Source organism: Equus caballus, chromosome X, assembly GCF_041296265.1.
Source record: "Equus caballus isolate H_3958 breed thoroughbred chromosome X, TB-T2T, whole genome shotgun sequence".
In the NCBI taxonomy this organism is placed as follows: Eukaryota; Metazoa; Chordata; class Mammalia; order Perissodactyla; family Equidae; genus Equus; species Equus caballus.
The window spans coordinates 133,101,226-133,125,094 of record NC_091715.1 but is presented as its reverse complement, the minus strand read 5'-3'; the positions used below and the strand labels follow the sequence as shown (position 1 = coordinate 133,125,094).

Genomic DNA, 23,869 nt, shown 5'->3' with positions numbered 1-23,869 from the left:
GAGTAACTGATTTAAAAAATGAGCATTTAACAAGACGAGCACCAGCCTAGCTTCTTGACTTAATACAACTGCAAATTGCTGAGCAATCAATTACTTCCTTTCGACCAAAATGAAAGCTTATTGGTGTCAGATAATATGTCTAATCTCTACCTGAACCTTGACTATGCCCTCTTCTTCTTTTTTTTTTTTTAAAGATTTTATTATTTCATTTTACTCCCCAAAGCCCCCCGGTACATAGTTGTATATTCTTCGTTGTGGATTCTTCTAGTTGTGGTATGTGGGACGCTGCCTCAGCACCCATGTCCGCACCCAGGATTCCAACCAACGAAACACTGGGCCGCCTGCAGCAGAGCGCGTGAACTTAACCACTCGGCCACGGGGCCAGCCCCAACTATGCCTTCTTTTGTTAAATGCCCTGTGGGCCCTCAAAAATAAGGGGTAACTTACCAAAATGAGGACAAAAGGCAACCACAAAGCCTGGTAAAATGAAGTCTGCTTTCTCATTTACAGAGTTCTTCCTGGAGGCCACCCACTATAATGCCTGTTTTGGGAGAATACCACCATGTATTTTAAAATTTTAATTGAAATCCCAAAATCAAATGGAAATGATGCCAGGTAGAAGCTACTAAGCTCTATTGAAATAGACTGGAGGAGAACCCAGGTTATCTGGACTGAGGGTCACTGAGAGAAAGGGAAGAACCAAAGATTACAATGAATCAATGAACAAACTAACAAAACAGATAGATTACCTGCATTTTACAGTTGGAGGAACTGAGACCCAAGGGCAGGAAGTGATTCCTCTAAGGTCACACTTGAGGTGATAAGCAATTTAACAACCAAAACAATGAATATCCATTGAGTACCAACCACATGCCAGGGCTTTTCATATATATTATCTTATCTAATACTTACAAATCACCCTGGGAGATACACTCAACAGCCAGAATGAGCATTCCAATCTGGGAATCTGACCATGTCACCCTCCTGCTAAAAACTCTTCACAGAGATTTAGATTTAGAGGCATCTACTAAACTAGTCAAAATTAGCAAAGACAGTCATTCAAAGACTCCGGAGATTGAGCAAAGGCTTATAACAAATTGAGATTTGCATGCTGCTGGAGGTGCTGGAGCTGATGACTCTAACTAGGACATCTAGGAGAATGGCCATTTCTGAAGAAAATGAGGGACCACTTCAGTTTACTTACTATTAAACATGGCGACATATGGGAACTTTGGGAATCTGTAAAACCTTACAAGGGAAAGGGCCCTTAGAAAGCATCTAGCCCACTTTCCTCATTCCACACATGGGGGAAGTGAGACCCAGAGAGAAGAAGGGTCTTTGTCGAATATCACACAGTAAGGGAATCAGGCGCTCCTAGGACAGTGCTGTGAAGAGAATCCATCATTTGGAGACTGATCAAATCTCAAAGTTTTGTCACCATGTGTGTAACCTTAGTTTGTGAGGATTAAACACACATGATAACATCTGTAAAGGTCAAGGTCACATACAGTGTCAGTTTGTAGTACACTTTAGTAAATGGTCACCATCATCATAATTTCCTGAAACCTCTGGCAAACCCACCTTTGCATGAGTATGACATAAACCAAGAGATTAACTTGAACACTGGGAAAAGTCAGAAGTCACTGCTGGTGAATTGGATGCTGGGTCATCAGACTACTTTGCTATGACTATCAATGTGAGGCCCACCTGGGAGGGCTAATAAAATATGGGATTCTTTCAACTCCTAAGAATGAAAGGAGATATGCATCACCGTGAGAGATTAGTGTGCACTGTGTGAGAAGCGCACACTAGCATATTGGTCTACCTATTTAATCCTGAATCTGATTCAGTGTTAATTTTAATATTTCAAATTAGTACTTCTTGAGAACTGGTGAAGTCCCTGGCCAGTCCTCCTCTGGGGGAACAACCTAGGGGATGGAGGGTCCCTCCTCATTCCTCCTCTACCATTTGTCACTGTTGCTTAAGACATCTGGCCATCACTCAGTGGTTTACTGAAAAATAGGAAGAAATAATGACATGCTTCTTAATATGGTATAGTATCAATAACACTGTAGGCTATGCAACCTAAAATGAGAAACACACTCATTGCCACAGTGCAAGCAAACTATAGCTTGGTGGAAAGAAAACTGGACAAGGAGTCAGGAGGAGTCCCTTCCATGCCTGATTTTGCCAACAATAAGCTCCACCTCTTTGGACAAGTCACTTAATCCTTCTAAGCCTGTTTCCTTATCTGTTAAAATATAAATAAGTCTGCCCTCATCTGTGCTACATAGCTCACAAGGTCGCTGTGATGATGATGATGAAGATGATAACCTAACATTTGCTGAGTCCTATGACTATGTACTAGGCACTGAGTTCAGTATTTTATTTACACAACTTCATTTTCCACAATCACCTTAAGGGGTAAATATCATCAATTCCCACTTTATAGATGAAACTGAAGCTCAGAAAAGTCAGATAACTTCTATTAGGGACCAGGGGAAGGATTCAAACCCAGGTCTTGGGCTCTTAACTATTCCTTTGTGCTGCATTTTTATCCCTCAGAGCCTTAGCTAGTCTTTCAGCAGGAATTTTAACTAGGAGTCAATCCAAGTTTCATGCTAGATCTGTTTCTTCAAGTGCAATGGCATAGACTAACCACAAAATTACTCTTAATCTGAACTGAAGTCTCTGTAATTTATTTGTTTAAAAAATTGTTTTTGTAATTCTCTAAGTCTTTTTAGAAGCCACTGTGAAGAACGATAAGACTTTAATCTCTGCAGGTGATTAGGACTACTTTTTTAAATTTGGTTTGCTCAATTGTGCCTATTCTGAGACCCTGGAGAAAATATAAAAGCTATGAAATGTGAACAAGACTCCTCTCCTAATTCAACACAACTCCTGATGCAATCTATAGGAACAATAATATCTTCTACTGAGCTCTGAAGGAAAAAAATTAAATCTTACACTTTAAGCAAATATAAAGAATTTAAGATCCATATGACACTAATTGTATATTTTTAACAGCAGGCATGTCTCTATTATAAAAGATATTTTATGTTATCTCAGAATTAAACACAAGAGGCCCCTCTGTCACAAAGCAGAACCCCTGTCATCTCAGTGAGTGCTCTCTAGAGAGCCGTGGTAGAAACAATCTCAAGTGACTGTGCGAACGTGGGAGACCGCAGTGCAGAATTGGAACCACGGAGTAATTAGTTCATTTTTTTCTTTCATTCCAAAAGGACTTCCTCAAGGACTATGATTCATTCCACAAACATCTGTGCATAGCCATATAAGAGGTAAGAAAAGTGACATGGTCCCCTCTCCCCCACACTAGAGGAATTTTCAATCCTATTTCGAGGGAATAAGGCTAGCTGAAAAACAAGACAACTCTTAATTGAGCTTGCTCGGGGCTAAACAGAGTGCCAGGTGCTTTCGGCTGTAATATCTCATTGATTCTCCACCCCAAGCCAGTGAAGAAGGCCTGACTACCTACCTTTTTCAGGTGACAAAACTCAGGTTCAGGGAGATTAATAAACTTGCCCACTATAGTTAATAATACTGTATAGTGTATTTGAAAGTTGCTAAGAGAGTAGATCTTAAAAGGTCTCATCACAAGAAGAAAAAAACTGTAACTATGTGTGGCGACGGATGTTAACTAGACTTGTTGTGGTGATCATTTGGGGATATATATAAATACCGAATAAACCATTATGTTGTACACCCGAAACTAATATAATGTTATATGTCAATTATGCCTCAATAAAAACAAATGAATGAACTTGCCCAAAACAGAGAGTATAAACACCCAGGCTCTACTTCATGTAAACGTCCTGAGAAACATTTTTTTCTATCACTCTCATGAATATGTTGTCCCTTCCAGAGCTGTAGTTAAGGATTCAGGTCTCCCCCGGCAGTTTTGGTACTCCCCCAGATTTCATTTCACTTGCCCACAACATCACATACCTGATTTCTCCTTCCAAAATGAAAGCCAAGTTCTATGATACATAAAATCAGACCCACCAAATTCCTTAGGCATCTCTCAGTCAGTCTGGACAGCTTTTGGTAACTCTATTCTGACATCCATTTGAACAAAGCACCAAAGAAGTTAATGCTTAAAAGTAAAAAGCAAACATAATAACTTACTTGATATCAAACATATGGCAGGAAGCCATCAAATGGAAGCATCCTCAACAAGGAATGCATGCTGAAAGCAGGAACAAAAGAACCATTTTGGTAACAATTCTTTGTCATTGTTCTTTAGAAATACTTTGAATAGCATCCTACTGTCTCTACTCTTGTCCATTCCTTTCTTCTAAGCTGGCAGACTATCTCTAAGTTGTTTAAAGGATCAAGACAATGATACCTGTCAGGTACAAGTCCATGGTTATTGTGTTATTTTATTTAAATGATTTTATAGTTATGTAAAAATATTTCTTTATTTTATAGTGAATAACTCAATTATATTTAATTGTATTTTTGAAACCCCACAATTCTAAGTGCTTTTATTAGCACAATCCCAGAGTAAGGTCCCAGACCAACCCTATTGCTTTGCACGACTGTTTAGTTCTTCAGGACATTTACATAGTGATTTATAAAGATTAGATAAATAAGTATTCTAATTTCAAAGGAAGCAAAGCCTTTCCAGCCTATACCTCAATTTTGAAGTTTCTAGAATGTGCATCTTAAGGCTTACTAAGACTCTTTGGTATTATTGCCAAATATTTTTTCTCATATTATTACTTTAGGTATGTTGAAGGTTTTATCTTGTAGTACACTCTACAAACAGATTTTTTTTTCTCCTTGCAGGCTAGATAATTTCACCAAAATAGTGAAGACTTAGTAAATTTTTAAAAATGAAATTATATCTAATGACACCAAACCAATGGGGTTAGCAAATTTCAAAATCTATATTTTTAAAATACAAAGATGTATTAACCAAATTATGGTCTAAAGGGCACAGAAAAATCATCTGGAGATGGATTTAGCTCTGTGAACAATTAGAAACAATACTGAAAGCTGCTCATTTATGTCCCTCCCCTGTCATCACCTCGTCTGGGTTTTTCAATAATGGACTAAGAAATATAGGAAAGAAAAAAACAAAGCAGGGTCTTCAATATGGTTTTTCTTTGGGAAACAATAAAAACATTAAACTTTATACATTTAAGTGTCTGTGCACCGAATGGTAGCCCTTTCATGGGAGTCCAGCTTGGGTTTTGTCTGGGTGGGGAAGGGGGGGAGGGAATCCGTGAATACCCTCAGAGTCATTTAAAATATATAGTATTAGCTAATTGATGAGAGGACTAAAAACAATAGTAAGTAGGCAGTCTGGCTGCGTGCCAGGAGCGAGGCTTTATGGTGAAAGGAGTTTACATTAGAGGCCTGTTTTTCCCCTTTCCTTATATGAAATGAACAGCTGTAATTGAAAAGCAAGGAGCTCTATGGTTTATAGAAATAGGTGTTGTGAAGAGCCTTGGCCGTCTAATTTTCTTCCTATTGCAGGGCAGGCTTCCATTGTCTGTTTTTTTAGAGCTAATTTCTTTTCTGATCAAAAGGCCCACGTCGTTGAAAAGGTAGTAATGACTATTCATTTGGCTGAAGCCTCCATTCTCCAGACTGCAAGCTTTATTTAGAAATGGCTATTTCTTTCTAAAAGGAAAAGCTCATTTATGTCCTCTTATAATGTCAATTAAAGTAGAATATATTTTAATTATTTATCCTGAGGAGAAACCTTTTAGGAACTTAATTTAGTATGCCTATGCTATGCAGACACTACAATATGTGACTGTGGAATGATATCTAGGCACATGGGTTTTATTTTATTTTACCACTAATGAATAGTTTATTTGCAACTAATTAACAAGTTAAATCGGCACAATTAGTGTCGGATTTCTTTAATAATATAACTCATAAAGGAATAGCCATTGGAACTAGAAAATAAGGTTGGTTGTTGGCTTTGTAAAGAAACCATTCCACAAAAGGGGCAGTTTTTTCCCATTAGAAAGGGTGATTGGGACGTTCTCCTTGCCTTTTCAAACGAAGGCTAGGCCGGGCTCGGGGAGGAAATATGTTCAGAAACAAGGGGAGACAGTGTTAATTACACAAACATCACTATAGCAAAGCCTCGAGGTCGTAACCCGGCGACGCTTTCGGAGAAGTGGAATTGGGGTGACGGCGGCCTAGACGCCAAAACACCAGCGCGGCCAGGCCTCGCGACAGACCTCGCTTTGTCGCCCCGTCCGGCCTCGGCCCGCGGGGAAACGGGCCGGCCTGAGGATGGGCATCCTCCATACCTGGCAGGCAGCCGAACGCTGGCTGTTCCCGGGACGCGTCCTCCTCCGGGCTCTCCGTCGAGAGCGGCGGCCCACAGCCTCTCCTGTCCGCCACGCAGACGGCGGCGCCTGGACGCCCGGCAGGGGGGCTCCAGGCCCGCGGGAGCGTCGGCGGGCCCGCTCGGCCGGCGCAGCTCGGCGCGGCCGGGGGTAAGCGCGCGCGCACGGGGAACGAGCGGGGCCCCGAGCCGTGGAGCACCTCAGTCCTCAGCCCCCTGGAGGTCTCCCAGGTCGCCGCCCCCTTCTGCTGCTGAATGGGAAAGGGCGGGGTCTCCTCCCGTGCCTGGCGCACAACACCGCACATAGTAGGGTGTACCACAAAGGTTTGGTGAAATGACGACCAAAAAGAGAGGCGAAGAGAACATAGAAATTCCGCGCATCGAATTCCATGGCTCTCCAGTCTCTTAAAAGAAAAAGAGAGAAGTAGCAAAAAAGAAAAGAGAGGCATAAAGAACACCTGGATGTTGCCTTGAGTTTTAAAATTTTCTCCAGGATCCTCTCCCCAGCCCCAAGCCTGCCATCCTGCGCCCCCTGCAGTTGGGGCCGATGGTTTTGCCCGGTTACTCTGGAGGTGCAGAGGAGCTCTAGTGATTATACAGGCACTCTTCCCTGGGGAGCACTGACAGGCCTGGTGGGTCCGTGTCCCCTGCTGTCTGAATAAGCGTGTGGACTTGTGGGGACGTGGAGTAACTCAAACATCATTAGGTACTGATAACGATTTTTAGATTGTTTTCCGGGCCCGGGCTTCTGGCAGGCCACCTTGCGGCTGTAGACGGCCGTGCCTTTGCAGCCATAGAAGGAAGTGGAAAAGGCGACAGGCCTAGTGGGAGGGCAGGCCTGGCTGTAGGGTGCGGGGTTCCGGGATGCTGCTCTGCAGGGGTACAGGTTTGGCACCTGGAAGAGTTGAGAGCATGCGGAGAGTCGTGGGCAGGAGGGGAGGGAGAGAGAGAAAGAGGTCGGTGGCCGTGACCTGGAAGACCCTCCGGAAATGGGACCCAGTTCCCGGGCAGAGCCTTCCTTCCTCCGGGGAGATGGCAGCAGCGTTGGGCTGTGTTAGGCAGTGTTCAGGTTATGAGGTCAGCGAGAGGACGCTGAAGGCTTAGGTTGTCAAATTCCTGGTAGTTGCTCCGTACCTAGGGAAAAGAGAGCTGGTCATCAATATCTTAATACCTCGCGTGTGAAAGTAATCTTTGCTACCGAGCGTCAAGGTGTGGGCCAAGGGGATTCCCAGCATATCTACCAAGTACAGCTCAGCTAACCAAGTGAATCGAATTTGGAAACTCGCTTTTAAAAGCACACCCTCCCTCCAGAAAAGAGCTACGCCAAAGTGCAACAAAATACAGTTGTACCGCCCACAGGAGACTTTTTGGTACCTCGAGGACCATGTCACCACACACTTCCGTAGCCACTAGGGACATTTCTTTAGAGAGCATCAGTTCGGTTATTGTTTGCAACCTGTATTCACCAGCCTAGGATCTTCAGCTCCTTCCCAGACCTGTATGAACTAGTGTTTCATTGGAAGCTGCGGGGGGCGGGGCGGCGCGGTGCGGTGCCGCGGACTGCGGGAGGGAGATCAAACTGAATGCTCCGAGAACTAGAAGGTGCTGTCTTTTCCACCCGGTTGGCCTGCTGGTGACCTTTCCGACCTTTTACAAGAGATGGTTCCACAACAGACCCAAGCCTTTGATTTCTTGATCAAGGACCTAAATCTGTGGCCTAAATATACAATCTTGGCTTGCAGCCACAGCAAATAGTCAAGAGATGTCCTCAGGAAGAAATAGGAATTACTGCCTCTAGGTAAGCAAACTTTTTTTCTGCTGGAAAGTAAAGCGTTTCTGAGGGTCGTCAGGGTAAGTTTTTCGCACTTCCTCAAAGCGAGACCGCTTGCTGGGCTCCGCTGCACTTGAAAAAGGCGAACATTCGACCCTATTGTCAGGCCTCAGCCCCCCCAGGGAGCGGCACCGACGCGCACCCACCTGATCCCACCCAGCACGCAAACAGCACGTCTTCTAAGAGACTGGATCCTGATCCAGCCGGAAACCCCGAAAAAGGCTCCCCATGAGCAGTTGCTGAGGAGGCTCACACGGGCACCCCCGCTAGAGCGATGGGATAGCCCCTCTCCTGATCTGCTCTCTCTCCCAGGCGCTCGAGGGCACAACTGCTAAAAGCGTACTTTGCAGATATGAGGCCCTTGGGACACCTGATTTCCTCCACGGCTCGAATCTGGAGGAAGGCGGAGTGGGAGCGCCCTAGTCACCCGGAGCCAGCCGGGCCAACCAGGCTAAAGCCTGGGGTCCCCGAGTTTTGCCATAACCGGCCCTCTAAGGATGAGCGCCGCTTCGGCCCCGCGGCGAAGCCGGCTGCCTCTCCTTGGAGGGTTGGGGAGACCTCGAAGCCCCGGAGGGCGGGAAGGGGCGCTTCTGGGTGAAGTTTCCAACCGAAGCCAACAAACGGCGCTGTTGCCCCGCCCTGGGTCCTAGGAGCCCCAGGCCAGCCCCAGTCGGAGGGAGCTGGAGCTTTCTTGCGAGGGCGGGGGGAGAATGGGGAGGGAGTGCTTGGCTGGGTTCCCAGCCCGCCATCCGGGACTCTGCATGCCGCCCACGGGCTCCCGGAGGCCCCAAAGGGCGAGAGAGCTACCGAACACGCTCTCTTCTCCGGGAGAGGTTGGAGAGGACTGGTCCTAGATCCCGCTGTGTCCCTCCGCTTTCCTCACCCGGTGCAGGGTGGGTGTCAGAGACACCGATTCTGCTTCCGCCGGCTGTCTTACCTCCCCGCAGCCCCCGCCTGACCCGAGGCCCCTGGGGTCGCAGTCCCTGCCGCTACACTTCTTCCGACCCCCAGCGAAGGTCGCGCCGCTCGGCTGGTACCTGCGCCTTCACTGCTAGCGAGCCAAGAGGAACAGGTTTCCTTCCAGCCTGTCTCCCACCTCCCCACGCCCGCAGCGGTAACCTTGTTTGTTTATTGAAATAGTAGTTTGGGTTGAGGACGTTTCCTCGGAAATGTTTCGAGGGAAATTCGGCGTGACTCTTACTTGGGGCTGTGCAGACCACCCCAGAGCCACCAGGCAGCGAGACCGGTTTAATCACGGCCTCCGAAGGAAGCCAGGAGTAGGGGAGAGGGTGTCTGATCCTAGTAAAAGACTCCCGTAAATCTGTCAGAAGGATGTAATGTGAAAATAAGCTCGCCTAAACCGCGGGCTAGGTGTGATCAAATGACAAACAGCTGGGGGCAGTGACTAGCTCTCCAGATAATCTGCTGCGGGGAGGAGGACAGGCCCAGCACCGCATCCCTTGCCTTGGGAAACATGCAGCCCAGGCGCTGTCACCACAACGGCTTACTTGGGTCCTAAAACTTGGAAAGAATCCTGACATCTGTCAGGCTACTGGACGCCAGGCTGCGCGTCGGTTGGGTAGTTTCCTAAAACGCGCTTCACTTAGCAACAGCCCTGGAGGCCCAGAGAACCCGAGAGGGCGTCCGGAGAAGGCGGCAGGAGGGCTACTGCACATGGACTTCTTTGGGAGAAGGTGGGTTTGCCTAGGGAAATTTGACTTTGTCAGCCAGTTTGCCAAGAAAACAGGTGCAGGTGGGGATTGCCGAACCATTGCGTTTTCTGAGCCATGCATTCCAGTCTGCGGCAACTTAAGTGTGCACACCCGTATGCGCACGAGCGTACACACACACACACACACATAAGACCCATACACAGAACCGCTCCAGATGGTTTACTTTAAAACCCTAAATCCGCACAGCCATTCAAATGATCGCAGCCCTTGGCTGTGGACGTTTGCTTCCTTCTGTCCTGATGAGCAAGAGAACGTAGACCAGGTGGAACCCAAACTTAAGGGACGAGTTTTGAGACCCCAAACTTCCAGGAGATGATGCCAGCTGGCAGTCGGGATTCTGGTGCCAACGGTCCGCCCCAGAGGGGGCTGGCCTACTCTATGCCCCCCAAGCCACAACGGCATAGTTCTGGCTTCGTTCAGGAAAGGGGGAAGTTCCTGGTTTGTAGGCGCCCCTGGATCGCCTGGTCTTGCATTAGCGCTAAGAAGCTAAAATCCTAGGGTTTTGTAAATTTTTTTTCACACTTGGGATTTACGCCTTTCTTTTGGTTCTCCACCTTTCCACGAGGCTGGGGGGCGAGGGCGCAAACCGCGTGGACACCTTATTTCAATCTCTGCCACTTCTGCCCGGCTGGCTTCTCCTTCCCACCCATCACCTCGGGAGGCTCCGGGAGTTTCAGACGCTACGCCACCCGTTTGGGCTGGCTGAGGCGATTGTCGGAGTTCCCTCTCCCCGCAGCCCGGGTTCCCGCGCCGCTAGTCTTTGGCAGACAACCCAACATGCGGGTGAGTGTCCCGCTCCGAGTCTCGAGGATCCGCTCAGGAAGGCTGTAAAACAAAAAAGGACACGGACGGAATCCGTTAGCAGAGCCTGCTCCCCGGGGAGGCGGCGCGGCGAGAGCAGCGCTCAGTGGTCCTGGCAGGTGCGCGGCCAGTGGAGGGGGCCGGGCGGTCCGCCCCGATGACGGCCTCGGCTCTTCTCCGGCCACCGTCCCCCCCTCCAAGAAACTTTTCTTTCACTTGGAGAGGCTCCGTGTTGCCATGAAAACGGATTTTCCAAGGGGCCCGACCCTCCCCCTCAGGGGCATCGGACTGGAAAAACCGAAATGGCCAGAGAGCAGAGACAAAAAGGGGCCGCTAAGCGGGGGCCTGGAGGGAGAGAGCCAAAGCCGGTTCACCCCCTCCACCCCACACACAGTGCCCGCACCACCGCGTAGGAGCGCCTCCACCCGGACCCGGCGGCGGGCGGCTCAGTGCTGGCCCTCACACAAACCGGCGGAGAGCCACACCCCCGAGCGCTACGCGGTCCCCAAGCCTGTGTCCCGTATCCAGGTCCCTGACCACCGTTCAGTCCTGGGAGCGCTGGCCCGCGGCTTCCCGGCGGAGGGTCCGGCTGGACAAGGGCCGATTCCAGGGAGGGCTTCTCGGAGCCACAACCCGGGGCACCTCCGTTGCGCCCTGAGTCCCCAAGCCCGCCTGAGTAGCTGGCGATGCCCAGTGTCCCTAGCGCTGGCAGCAGAAGCGGTCGGAGGACTCCTGCACAGACAGCAGGAGGCTTTGCACGGTGGCCCCGGGACCGGGCGCCGCTTGGCCCTGACAGGGCTGCAAAGTTGTTTTCTGAACCCCTTGGGCGCCTCTCTGCCCCCCTCCTCCCCAATCCTGCTCGCTCGCCCCCTCCCCCCTCCATCACCTCCTTGAGTTTCGTTCTTTCAAACTTTTTGAGACCCTAATTGGTGGACTCGGAGCGGCTCTCCCGGACTCTTGCCTCCTGAATAACTCTCATCACGTCACCAGGCCCAAGAGGGGCGTGGGGGTGAACCAAAGGGCTCCCCGAAGTTTTTTTTTCCAGCGAGGCCGAACGGGGGCTCGGTGATGATTGGCCAGGGCGCATCACTGCGAGCCTGTCAATCACGGGGCCTCCGGGTGGCGAGGGGCGGACCGAGCCCCAACCCCGGGGGATCCGAGCAGGTATATAAGGGGCCCGGCAAGCGCCCGGCCAGACAGCGAATGCGACCAGCCCGAGACAACGCATCAGGTGCGAGTAGCCCGCGGGTTCCTGCTGACTTGGCGCGGAGCACTTCGACAAGCCTGCCTTTCCCGCCAGACCCACTGGCCCACCGGCCCCCAAGCGCCCCTCCGACGGAGTCCCCAGGCCTTTTCACGGTGGCTGCTCCAGCCCCGGGAGCGCCTTCTCCTCCCGCCACTCTGGCGCACCTTCTTCCCGCCCCAGCCATGTACAGCCTGCTGGAGACTGAGCTCAAGAATCCCGTCGGGCCACCCACCCCAGCGGCAGGCGCGGGAGGGCCCGCAGCCCCGGGCGGTGCAGGCAAGAGTAGCGCGAACACAGGCGGCGGAGCGAACGCAGGCGGCGGCAGCGGCGGGGGCGCGAGCGGCGGGGGCGGGGGCAGCGACCAGGATCGCGTGAAGCGGCCCATGAACGCCTTCATGGTGTGGTCCCGCGGCCAGCGGCGCAAGATGGCCCTGGAGAACCCCAAGATGCACAACTCTGAGATCAGCAAGCGCTTGGGCGCCGACTGGAAACTGCTGACCGATGCCGAGAAGCGGCCGTTCATAGACGAGGCCAAGCGACTGCGCGCTGTGCACATGAAAGAGTACCCGGACTACAAGTACCGGCCGCGCCGCAAGACCAAGACGCTGCTCAAGAAGGACAAGTACTCCCTGCCCGGCGGCCTGCTGCCCCCCGGCGCTGCCGCCGCCGCTGCTGCCGCCGCCGCCGCTGCCGCCGCCGCCGCCAGCAGCCCGGTGGGCGTGGGCCAGCGCCTGGACACGTACACACACGTGAACGGCTGGGCCAACGGCGCGTACTCGCTGGTGCAGGAGCAGCTAGGCTACGCGCAGCCCGCGACCATGAGCAGCGCGCCGCCGCCGCCCGCGCTGCCGCAGATGCACCGCTACGACATGGCCGGCCTGCAGTATAGCCCCATGATGCCGCCCGGCGCTCAGAGCTACATGAACGCCGCTGCCGCCGCCGCCGCCGCCTCGGGTTACGGGGGCATGGCGCCCTCGGCCGCTGCCGCCGCCGCCGCCGCCTACGGGCAGCAGCCCGCCACCGCCGCCGCCGCCGCAGCCGCCGCCGCCGCCATGAGCCTGGGCCCCATGGGCACGGTGGTGAAGACCGAGCCCAGCTCGCCGCCGCCCGCCATCACATCGCACTCGCAGCGCGCGTGCCTTGGCGACCTGCGCGACATGATCAGCATGTACCTGCCGCCCGGCGGGGACGCGGCTGACGCCGCCTCGCCGCTGCCAGGCGGCCGCCTGCACAGCGTACACCAGCACTACCAGGGCGCCGGGACTGCCGTCAACGGAACGGTGCCACTGACCCACATCTGAGCGCCGGCCTGAGCTCGCCGCCCCTCCTCCCCCACCCCGCCCCGCACCCACACGTTGGGATGCCTTGTTGTTTAGCTTTGCTTGCCTGGGACTGTTGCCTTGTACCGATGGTGGGGAGGACAAAGTTTTGCTGTAGCTATCGGGTTTTGTACAAAAGCAAAAAGAAGTCTGGAGCAGCGGAAATGGGACTTTCTAGAACTCGCTGCTGCCCCACCCTCCCCTTTTGTAGGCTGGGAATCGCTGCGATGTTTGCAAAGAAAAAGCAGCCCCCCTCCTCCTCCTGGGTTCCTGGGTTTTTCTGTTGCATTTGAAAATGTTGTCTCCTTAGTTTGCTGTTAGCCGAGGAGTGAGTGAATGGGAGAAACGTACTCTCGGGGGAGGCTGGCCTGAGAACTGCACCATCCCCTCCCCCGGTCGTGTTGCATCTGTTTTCCTCGTGGGTTTTTGCGGGGCCGACCGCGCGGAGGGGCGCGGCAGCTAAGGCCAATGTTAATTTATAGCCAGGTGTTGCGTGTGTCTCCCGCCTCGCCGCCCCTAGCCGCGGGACAGCTTCTGTCCAGTCCGCGTTTAGGCTGTTGAGTTGGTGACTTCTGCCGTGATCTGTTTGATAAATATTTCGTCGCGCTAATGTATTCGGATTTCGTTTGGGTAGTGGGGAAGGGCTATTTTGTTTCAGGGTTTTCAAGGTTTTACTCTTAATTCCTAAATGAGAGATCAATAAATTTTATAACCAACATAATGGAGTCCTGATAATTTTGCGGGCCTGAAACTTTAGGCGCAGGTTGGGGAGGGGACCATCACTTGGTATTATAACCAAGGTCCTGTCCCGGGTGCGGGGAGAGACCTGGGGGAAGGCGGGCATGATCTGAAATGGTTTCTTTTTGACTCCTGGTAATCCAAAACACAGCGGCTCCCAATGTGTTCAACTGAAACTCCGAGGAGAAAGCGGTTTGTCTTCCTGGGAGCGTCTCCTGGGAGCCGGCACGCTCTGGCCGAGGCCAACACCCCGCGGCCACGCACTTGTTGAGAGCGGGCAGCAGCCGCTGAAGGCGTGTCTGCTGCGGCCGCCACGCGGGCCGGGGAGGGGCCACCCGCGGCCGCGGAAACCGGCCCCCAAAGGGCACCTTTACCTTTGTGCACTGGGGCGGGAAGACACTTGAGCCGAGCTGAAATATTTACAAAACGAAAACCCTTCGGAAATCTCAATGATCCTATTAAAAATAAATGGTTACAGGAATTCCTAGCAGGAAATAAGTACATTTCAACCGTGGCGGCTGAAGCGGCGGAGCCAGCATTCAACACTAGAAGGTTTGGTTTTATGAAGTACGCCTTAGATTTTAAAAGATGTCTAAAACTCCTGCGATGGCTTTTTCTACTTGACTTGTCAACCTAGTCCACGTATTTGTCTTCTAGAAGAGACTCATCTCAAGCCTCGAGGCCGCATTCTACTCCCCCCCCCAATTTTCCCCCAATCCCTGACCCTCGGGCATTCCACTGTGCCCCCCAAGGGCCCTGCGTTTCCCGCCTGGCCACAAGGCCCCAGTGTATCTGTTTGGGGCCGAGGAAGAAAACAAATAGAACGAGTGTTTTTTTACCCCCTCCTCGGCTGTTTGAGGTGATTTCCTTAATCCCTTTAATCCTGTTACCTCGCTATCCCAGAATAACTAAACTCAGTCTTTCCAGTAAGCTTGGCTTGGTGCTCTGTTTTTATCCTCATACACTCCTGACCACAGGTTTCTTTGCTTGAGGTCTGCTGGGACTCTGGGCGACAGAATCTCCCGTAAATTGGTCCGAATTCCACATTTCCAACCGGCTTCCTTTGTGCGGGCCAGCCATTCACCTGCGGGCCGGGGCAGGCCTCGGGGGGGAGGGGCGGGGGCTTTCCGCGGCTTCGGGGGTCGTGCCCGCTTTTTACACATCACTGCGGATCCCGGAGACTAAGCTCACCACGCCTCCCCAAGAAAGGTCGGGTCTCCCAGGGAAGGCAGCGCCACCCCTCCCCCGCAGACGCTGGAACTGCCTCCTCCACCCACCGCACCCCACCCCACCCCGTACTGTTCAGCTTGGGCTGGGAATGCTCCCGACGGTGATTTACAGACCCCGGCGCATTGCCCTCAACCCGGTGCTCATCCCGGACCTGCTGCGTCCGGGCTTGGGCGAGGCCTCTGTGCCACTCCCTCCTGTCCCCGTCCCAGGACCACAGACCTCGGGGGTTGGTGCTGCAACCCTTGCTGCTGTGATCGGAGCAAATCCACAGGTCGCTGCGTCGGTGAGCCTCCCCCTACTCCTCCCACCCCGTGCTCCATGTCCCAGGGGCGGGAGGAAACTCTTGTCATATCCACCCCGCTATTCATATCTTTCACAGTGTTTGGGCCTCAATAAAATACCTGTCCGTAGGTTACTCTGGGTTCAAATTGCTAGCAATTGGGGACACAAGTTTGGTCTGAAATGACTCCAGGAAAGGGAGGGTGACAACAAGCAATTCCACCCCACTGAGGGGGCGGTGCCAACGGGGGAATAAACTGACAGTGCTCCTTTGGAAGAGTCCATTGTGCTGCTGCCTTCTTAGAAGTGCCAGGGTCACCCTTTCAGCGGGTCTCACTTACCGCTCACTCCCTCTCTAAACATCCATGGCTTTGTGCTGCGCTTTGTCGGATTCCCAAATCGCCTTTAAGAGAAAAGATTTCATCAATTACATTTGGAAGATTTAAATATAGATGAAAGATAATTTTCTTTTTAACTCCAGCAATAGCGAAAAGAACTGAACTCAACTGGAGTGCAGCTTCCATCCTCCAGGCCGGAGGTTTCAAACTAGAGCACCCGGGCTCCTCCCCTACATACTTCTACCGGGACAAGTGCCCCTTCACCCGTTTATAGATTGGGGTTCTGGTGAGATTTAATTTGAAATAAGAGTTCTGCTACTTAAATGGCAACAATAACAAATTCTGGTCAAACCCCACTCCTGCCTCCTCCGGCTTGTTTTACATATGAGGAAACTGGCCCCTAAAGGGGAAATGACAGTGCTCAAGGTTGCTTAGCTGGTTCGACAGCCCCACTGCGGAACCAGCCTGGGGGGCTCTCCCTCTGCCACAAGAGGGGAGAAACCGATGAAATCCCAGCCCCAGCTGCCTCTCAAGCCCTTAATCCATCAGGGCCTCTAGAGAAAAGAGGTAATTCCTGCCACACAGACACCTAGAAGCCCCTGCTTGGTGAATGGTTAAGTGACGTGGGAGCATGGGGTTCTTAACAGGAGAGAAGACCAGCTCACCTTTTAGTTTCCCCTGACAGGAGCAGAGCTACCTTTTGGTGGGAATTATCCTACATAGAGATTTTCTTTCCTGTCCTGTCTGTATAACTCCCCTCATTAATCTCCCTTCCCGAAATCTACAGGGTGAGAGGGCATCCAAAATGTAGCAAAGATTTATAAACAAAGATGCGTACACACCTCCTTGTAATGGTACAACTTACACACAAGCCAAATGTGCAACAAATAGGAAAGGTTATGTAAAATATGTTTTCAAAAAAGACTACTTTGCAGATACTAAAAATTGTGTGTGAAAAGATTTTAATGACACAGGGAAATGCTTAAAACACAAAGTGAAAAGAGCAAGATGCACAAAAGTCTACTGAGTATATATGACCTATTTAAAGATAAGTATATATGACTGGACAAATACCCAAAAAGGCAGGGTAGGATTATGAATAATGATTAGGCGTCCTTATATTTTCTCGTACTTTCCAATTTTCTCTGACAGGATTGTATGCCTGTTATCACGGCAAAAAGCAGGTTGAAAATATATTCTCTCCCTATCTCACATACAGAAGTGTGTCTCCTTGCGAAAGAAGAAAGTTCAAGCTTTCTCGTCATTTGTTGTCGGGGAGGACAGGGCAGGGAGCCCCGAGCAGTAATCCTCTAGCTCTCCTCTGGGTTGGGGCCTGCAGTGAACACAAGCGGGAGGAGCACACCAGAGCCACCCCCACCAAGCAGCCTCCTCAGCAAGCAGGAGCAGGATCAGATTAGTGACGGCTCCGTCATTCTTCAGACCCACTCACTGGACAAAAAGACCTCCTTGGGAGCCAAGCTGAACAGCCTGGGCTGTGGGGAGCAGGGGCCACTGAGGAACGAGAAGGCACATAAACCCAGGGGCCTGAGCAAGCCACACTGCCCTCTTGGGAGGGGTGCAGAGAGCAAGCCCAGGGGTTGAGTCGCAGGCCAGGCAGAGAAGGTACTTGGTGAGCACCCACCAACTAAATGGACACAATATGCTGTGTCTCTCCTCCCATTGCCCCCATCCTCTTCCACACCACTGTTATTTCTTGCTGGACCACTGCCATGGCCTCCTACCTCTTCTCCCTGCTTCTACTCTGCTCCCTACCAATCCACTCTCCCTAGAATGCTCCCTCCACTTGTCAAAATAAATCCTATCATTGTCACTTCTCTTCTTAATAACCTACTCGTGGCTTCCTATGGGTCAGTCTTGGGAAAATATCCCAACTCCTCCAAAGCTTTGCTGGCTCCAGCTCCTGCTGCCCTCTGTGGGCTCAATTCCTTGCACTTCTACTCCTCTCTCCCTCAACCACGGCCAAGATTCCTTTGAGACATGTTTGTTGAATAATTAAATCATGGTTGCTGATGGCTGCATATCTAAATAAATTCTAAAGTCCACTAATCATCTCAGATAAAGATTATTATGCACAGTATGTATTTTATTTTGCATCTATGGGATTTCCCCAAATCCGCACATCAAGTGCAGATTTCCTGACAATTAATAAAATCTACTAGCAAAAACACATCTTTTCTTTCCTGCCTCAGGGCTTTTGAACTTGCTGTTCCTTTTCCTGGAATGTTCTTTGCCAAGCTCTCCCCTCAAATAGTCCAGAGTCCTCCGGAAGATCTCAGTTCAAGCATCACTTCTGGGAAGTCTTCCATTTTGCCCTCCTCCAGAATAGGATCTCCTTGTTAAAAGCTCTCATAGCACTGGGTACCTCTTCACAGCACTGATCCCAGGGGGCATTTTACATTCGTTCGTGTGATTCTGCCTATTGTCAATCTCTCTCCTAGTCTGTGAGTTCCATGAGGGCAAAGACTGTGTCTGATTTGTTCACCAATACCTAGCATGATGCCTATTCCATATTAGCCTGTCAAAAATATATGTGGAGTGTCTACTGCATGTTTAAGGAATGGGTGCCCTGGGGACTTTAAACTAGTGGGGTCAGTGCAAGCCCATGAAAATCAAGACTGAATTTGCCACCTTGGCACCATTCCTTGCCAGCTGTAGGCTCTTGAGGACATCACTTACTCTGGGTCTCAATTTCTTCAGGTGTCAAGTGGAAACAACAATGTCGTTGGTCTGTTGTGAGGATTCAAAGAAACAAACAAACAAAAAGTGATGCTTTCAGAGCTGAGCACAATGTCTGGCACACAGCCACCGTGCAGTGCATGTTAGTTACGGTTATTACCTTTCTTAGCAGCGTTTGTTGACTTCGGGGAGGAGCTAGTGCTCTCTGGTCAGATTCTGTTCTTCCCACCATCACAAGCGATGTTTCTCATTGCTGAGGCCAGTTCTTGCTATAGAAAGAAGGCAAACTGAGACATCGTCATTGAGAATGAACAAACTATATGACACCAAAAGCATAAACACTAAATAAAAAAAATAGAAAATTGAACTTTGTCAAAATCAAACTTTTTTGCTTCAAAGGACACCATCAAGAAAGTGAAGACAATCCACAGAATAGGAGAAAATATGTATAAATCATATATCTGATAAGGGGCTTGTATCTAGACTATACAAAGACTTAAAATTCAGTGATAAAAAACAAATTACCCAATTAAAAATGGGCAAAGGCCTTGAAGAGGCATTTTTCCAAAGAGAGTATACAAATGACCAACAAGCACATGCAAAGATGCTCAACATCATTAGTCATCAGAGAAATGCAAATCAAAACCCTGATGAGATAGCATTTCACTCCATCTAGGATGGCTATAATAATAATTTAAAAATAGGCAATAACAAGTGTTGCTGAGGATGTGAAGAAATCGGAGTCCTTATACAGTGCTGGTGGAAATGAAAAATGGTGAAGTAGCTTTGGGAAACAATCTGGCAGTTCCTCAAAAGGTTAAACATTGAGTTATCATATGACCTAGAAGTTCTACTCCTAGGAATAATCAAGAGAAGTGAAAACATACATCCACAGGGCCGGCCTGGTGGTGCAGCAGTTAAGTGCGCACGTTTTGCTTCAGCGGCCCAGGTTTCGCTGGTTCAGATCCGGGTGCAGCAGACATGGCACCACTTGACAAGCCATGCTGTGGTAGGCGTCCCACATATAAAGTGGAGGAAGATGGGCATGGATGTTAGTTCAGGGCCAGTCTTCCTCAGCAAAAAGAGGATTGGCAGCAGATGTTAGCTCAGGGCTAATCTTCCTCAAAAAACAAAAAAACAAAACAAAACAAAGAAAAAAAGTATGTACACAGAAAAATTTGTACACTAATGTTCACAGCAGCATTATTCATAATAGCCAAAAAGTGGAAATAATCTAATTGTCTGATTAATGGATAAATAATTGTATGGTATATCCATACAATGGAATATTATTCTGCAATAAAAAGAGATTGAGTACTTGTTATATATACAGGTTAGGATACAAACATATATTACTAGCTCTGTCAACTGATGAGAATGTCTAGAAGCAATGACATTGCAGTAGCAACAAGCACACCCAGCATCTAGATCTTAGCTTCTAATCTCATTTTTCAATAAAAGGAACCAGGGCTCTTTGGGGAAATGGCTGATTCTAGGACTGGGGCCAGAAATACACAAAATGAGTCTGGACCATCTTGTAGTGCTGAAAAGTAAGGAAAGGTAAGAAAGAAGGCAAGGAAGGAGGGAAGGAAGGGCCACAATGATGCGAATGTGTGAAAAGGACACAGGAGCCAACTAAAAGAGCTCCCAATGACCAAATCTGGAACAATTCCAGCAACAAAAGGAATAAAGTAGTATTAGATTATAACCCAAAGTATAGGGCAAATAGCCAAGCATCCACACCAATATAGATAAATAACTAAGTAAATGCATAAATGAGGGGAGGGGGAGAAATAAATCTCCTGTGCAGAAGTCTGAATAATCCATGGAAATACTCTGGCTTCAGCATGACTCCCAATCCCTTAAGTGTGGGCTACTCACAGTGACTCCCTTCCAAAGAGAATAGTGTGGAAACAGGGAAAAGAGTGACTATGCAGTGGAGAAATCTGAGCAACACCACCTCAGCCAGAGGATCAAGGGCAACATCAACAGTGATGTCATGGTGGTAGCAGGCACCCTTGATATCATGTGATGAAAATGGCGCTTTTCCGCTGTGGTCTTCCCCCGAAAAACCCATAATCAGTCTAAATCATGAGAAAAACGTCAGAGAAATCCTAATTGAGGTACATTCTACCAAATCTCTGGCCAGCAATCCTCAAAACTGTCAAGGTCATCAAAAACAAGGAAAGTCTGAGAAATTGTCACAGCCAAGAGTAGCCTGAGGAGATGTGACTACTAAATGTAATGTACGTGTAATGTGGTACCCTGGATAGGATCCTGGAATAGTCAAAGGACGTCAGGGAAAACTAAGGAAGTCTGAATAAAGTATGGAGTTTATTTAGTACTAATATATCAATATTGGTTCATTCATGTAACAAATGTAGCATACTTACGTAAGATGTTAATAATAAGGGAAAACTGGATGTGGCAGTATATGGGAACTCTCTGTACTACCTTCCCAACTTTTCTGTAAATCGAAAACTGTTCTAAAAAGTAAAGTTTATTTAAAAAAAAAGAAAGGAAGTACTGATACATACTACAACATGGATGAACCTTGAAAACATTATGCTGAGTGAAAAAAGCCAGTCACAAAAGACTACATATTGTATGATTCCATTTATGTGAATGTCCAGAATAGAGAGAGAAGGTAGTTTAGTGGTTGCCTAGGGCTGCAGGAGTTGAGAGGAAGTGGGCAGTGACTGCTAATGGGCACAGGGTTTCTTTTTGGGGTGATGAAAGTGTTCTAAAATCAATTGTGATAATGGTTGTACAATTCTTTGAATATACTAAAAACTATTGAAATGTACATTTTCATGGATGAATTTTCTGATATCGAATTATATCTCAATAAAGCAGCTATTTAAAAAAACAAAAGCAAAACACCCTGGTGGATGGTGGTAGGAAAGGTGTTTGGGAGGCAACTCGTCCAGTACTAGGGGCGGCTGTGCACACCAGGCGCTTCCTCAAACCCGAATGCATTCTCCTAACCTAGACTGTTAGAGCAGGGAGAGTCCCCACAAATCAGCCAGTCTAGCACCCTCCTCTTACATAGAGGGAAACTGAGGCCCAGAGGAACATGAACATGCCAAGGTCGCACAGCTTGTTAACGCCAGAATCAATGAATTAGAACTTGAATATCCTGGCTCTGTTTAATGATTTTTGAGACTATCTCCCAAGCTGCCTTTAATAAGTTTTATTATGTTTCTGTCAATCTCCACCATGAACCTCTTCTCAGTTGGAGGGTAGATAGAAAAGGGCAAACCATTACCAAAAGGATAACAAAATAATCTTTTCATTTACTATAAACCTAGATTAAATCTCCAACAGGGTTCTTGTGGTAGCAACTCTGCTTGAAACACCTTTTAAAAGTGAGTACTTTGTATGTTAAAGGAAATCTTCACTGAGAAAAAAAGTTTCTGTTAAAAAAAGTAATTAAGATCTCATTTATTTTTAAAATGTTATTCTCTATGGAAATATCAATAAAATTTAATGGAAGTTTCAATTACCATTTACATTTTACTCTTAGATTTTATTAATATGCTTTTATATATGGATCTTGGAAATCCTTGATGAGCAAAAATAAAGCATGTATAATACTTACTATACATTATTCAAAACATTTACCGAACTTTAATTTTTACTTAACTATGAAACCATAAAGGACTTTTGAAATATATTTGAAATGTTTTGCCAAAGCCCATGATTTATTTATTCCATAAATGTTTCTTAAGGCATTTTATGTGTCAGGAAGTGTGCAAGGATCTGGGGACAACAGGAAGTTGTGGGGCTCACAACGTAGGGTTGGAGAGAGAAGGTCAATGGGGACTCTGTCTTGAGACAGAATGAAATGGAAGGCATTCCTCTGTAGATCCAGGGTCTGTGAGAGGGCTGAAGAAGGGGCTTCCTGGAGAAGAGACCATTTAAGCTGAACCTTAGATAGTATGTAGCACTTTTATAGGAAGAGATGGAGTGGTGGACATTTCAGGCTGATAGAATAGCATGAAAAAGATGCAGTCATATATCTTGGAGTCAGGGAACTTCACGTGGTTAAATAACGTGGCTGTAAAGAAAGGGGGCACAGAGATGTGGTGGGAAATGAGGCCAGAGACGTAGAAAAGGTCCTGCTCGTGGGCCTCGAGTGCCATGCTAAGGTGTTGCACCTTTACTCAGCGGGAACTAAGAAAGGATTTTGGTCAGCGCTTTATAAAGATCAACCTGACTGCAGTGTGAAGGACAAATTAGAGAGAAGAGACTGGAGGCAGGGAGATTAGCCAAGACGCTGTTTCTTTTGATTCAGGCAAGACAGAAGGATCTGATGGGGTGTAGAGGCAGTGAGAATGAGAAATGGTAGCATCAAGAGATAGGAATCTCTGTTCCACCTTGGGTGGGGGTGACTAGAGAGAGAGGTGGCGTTAACACAGGTAGTGCAAGAAAAGGAGTCTAAGTTGTTAAACTTTTAAAGTGAAGGGAATGAATTTTTATATGTGACTTTAGCTTGGTACTATACAATTCTGTACAGTTCCCAAGCATTCATATACACATCACTTTTGTTCAAATGAACTATTGCTCCATCAAATTTAATGTGGTTTTTATGGTAATAAACGCCAATTCCATCTACTGATATTGCTCAATTGAAAATAATTCTATTTGTTGCTTTATTAACTGCTCAACTGAAATACCATTGATTATTTGCAAGCACATAGTTTGAAACATTCAAAATTAGCCTGTGCACTCTATTCTAAAAAGACCGCTAAGGTACTTTCTAACTTTAAGATTCTTCTACGAGTCTCTATGTGCAGAAATAGGATATCTGTGATGTCAAAAGCCCCAAGCAGTTCAGCGAAATTGGAATGGTAACAAGCTTCTGTGCTCACACCCTGGGTAGGATAGTGGTGTCAACACCTCCAGCAGAACTGATAGAGCTGTCTTTCAGTCTGTCTGCGGGCTCTGTTTACATTCTGCAGGTTAGCTAGAAACGCCCTCACCACCACCAAACCCTGAAAAAGATCTCTGAGTCAACCTGACATCTTCTAGACTCTCCATGTACCGTATTTCTTCCTGTAACAAGCTCTCCTGCCATGTTACTTTACATGATTTCTTTGCAAAGAATAAATCAGGCTGGGTGTGTAAACAACATATAAACTCTAGAAATGTTGCCAATAATTACAAGCAGTGGAAAACAAAGCAAATTTGCTTAGCATTCTTTCAACTGGAACTTATTCCATTTGGCGAGGGCTCAGGTAAACCTGAAAGGCGGAGAAATTCGCTAACGTTTGGAATCTTTAATGAGGTAAAACTGGGACCCCAATATGGCTGCAAAGTAAAG

General features: G+C 48.4%; 1 protein-coding gene across 1 annotated transcript; it reads left to right on the top strand.

Moving 5' to 3' along the window:
* The first annotated feature begins 11,899 nt into the window (after positions 1–11,899).
* On the top strand, positions 11,900–14,599 carry SOX3 (SRY-box transcription factor 3). Its single transcript, XM_005614947.4, has one exon. The coding sequence runs from the start codon at positions 11,900–11,902 to the stop codon at positions 13,241–13,243; it is 1,344 nt and encodes a 447-aa protein (XP_005615004.3). The 3' UTR covers positions 13,244–14,599.
* Positions 14,600–23,869: the final 9,270 nt, after the last annotated feature.

Excerpts from the sequence above, each read along its gene's own strand:
- SOX3 (XM_005614947.4), top strand. The coding sequence starts at position 11,900 with ATGCGACCAGCCCGAGACAACGCATCAGGTGCGAGTAGCCCGCGGGTT.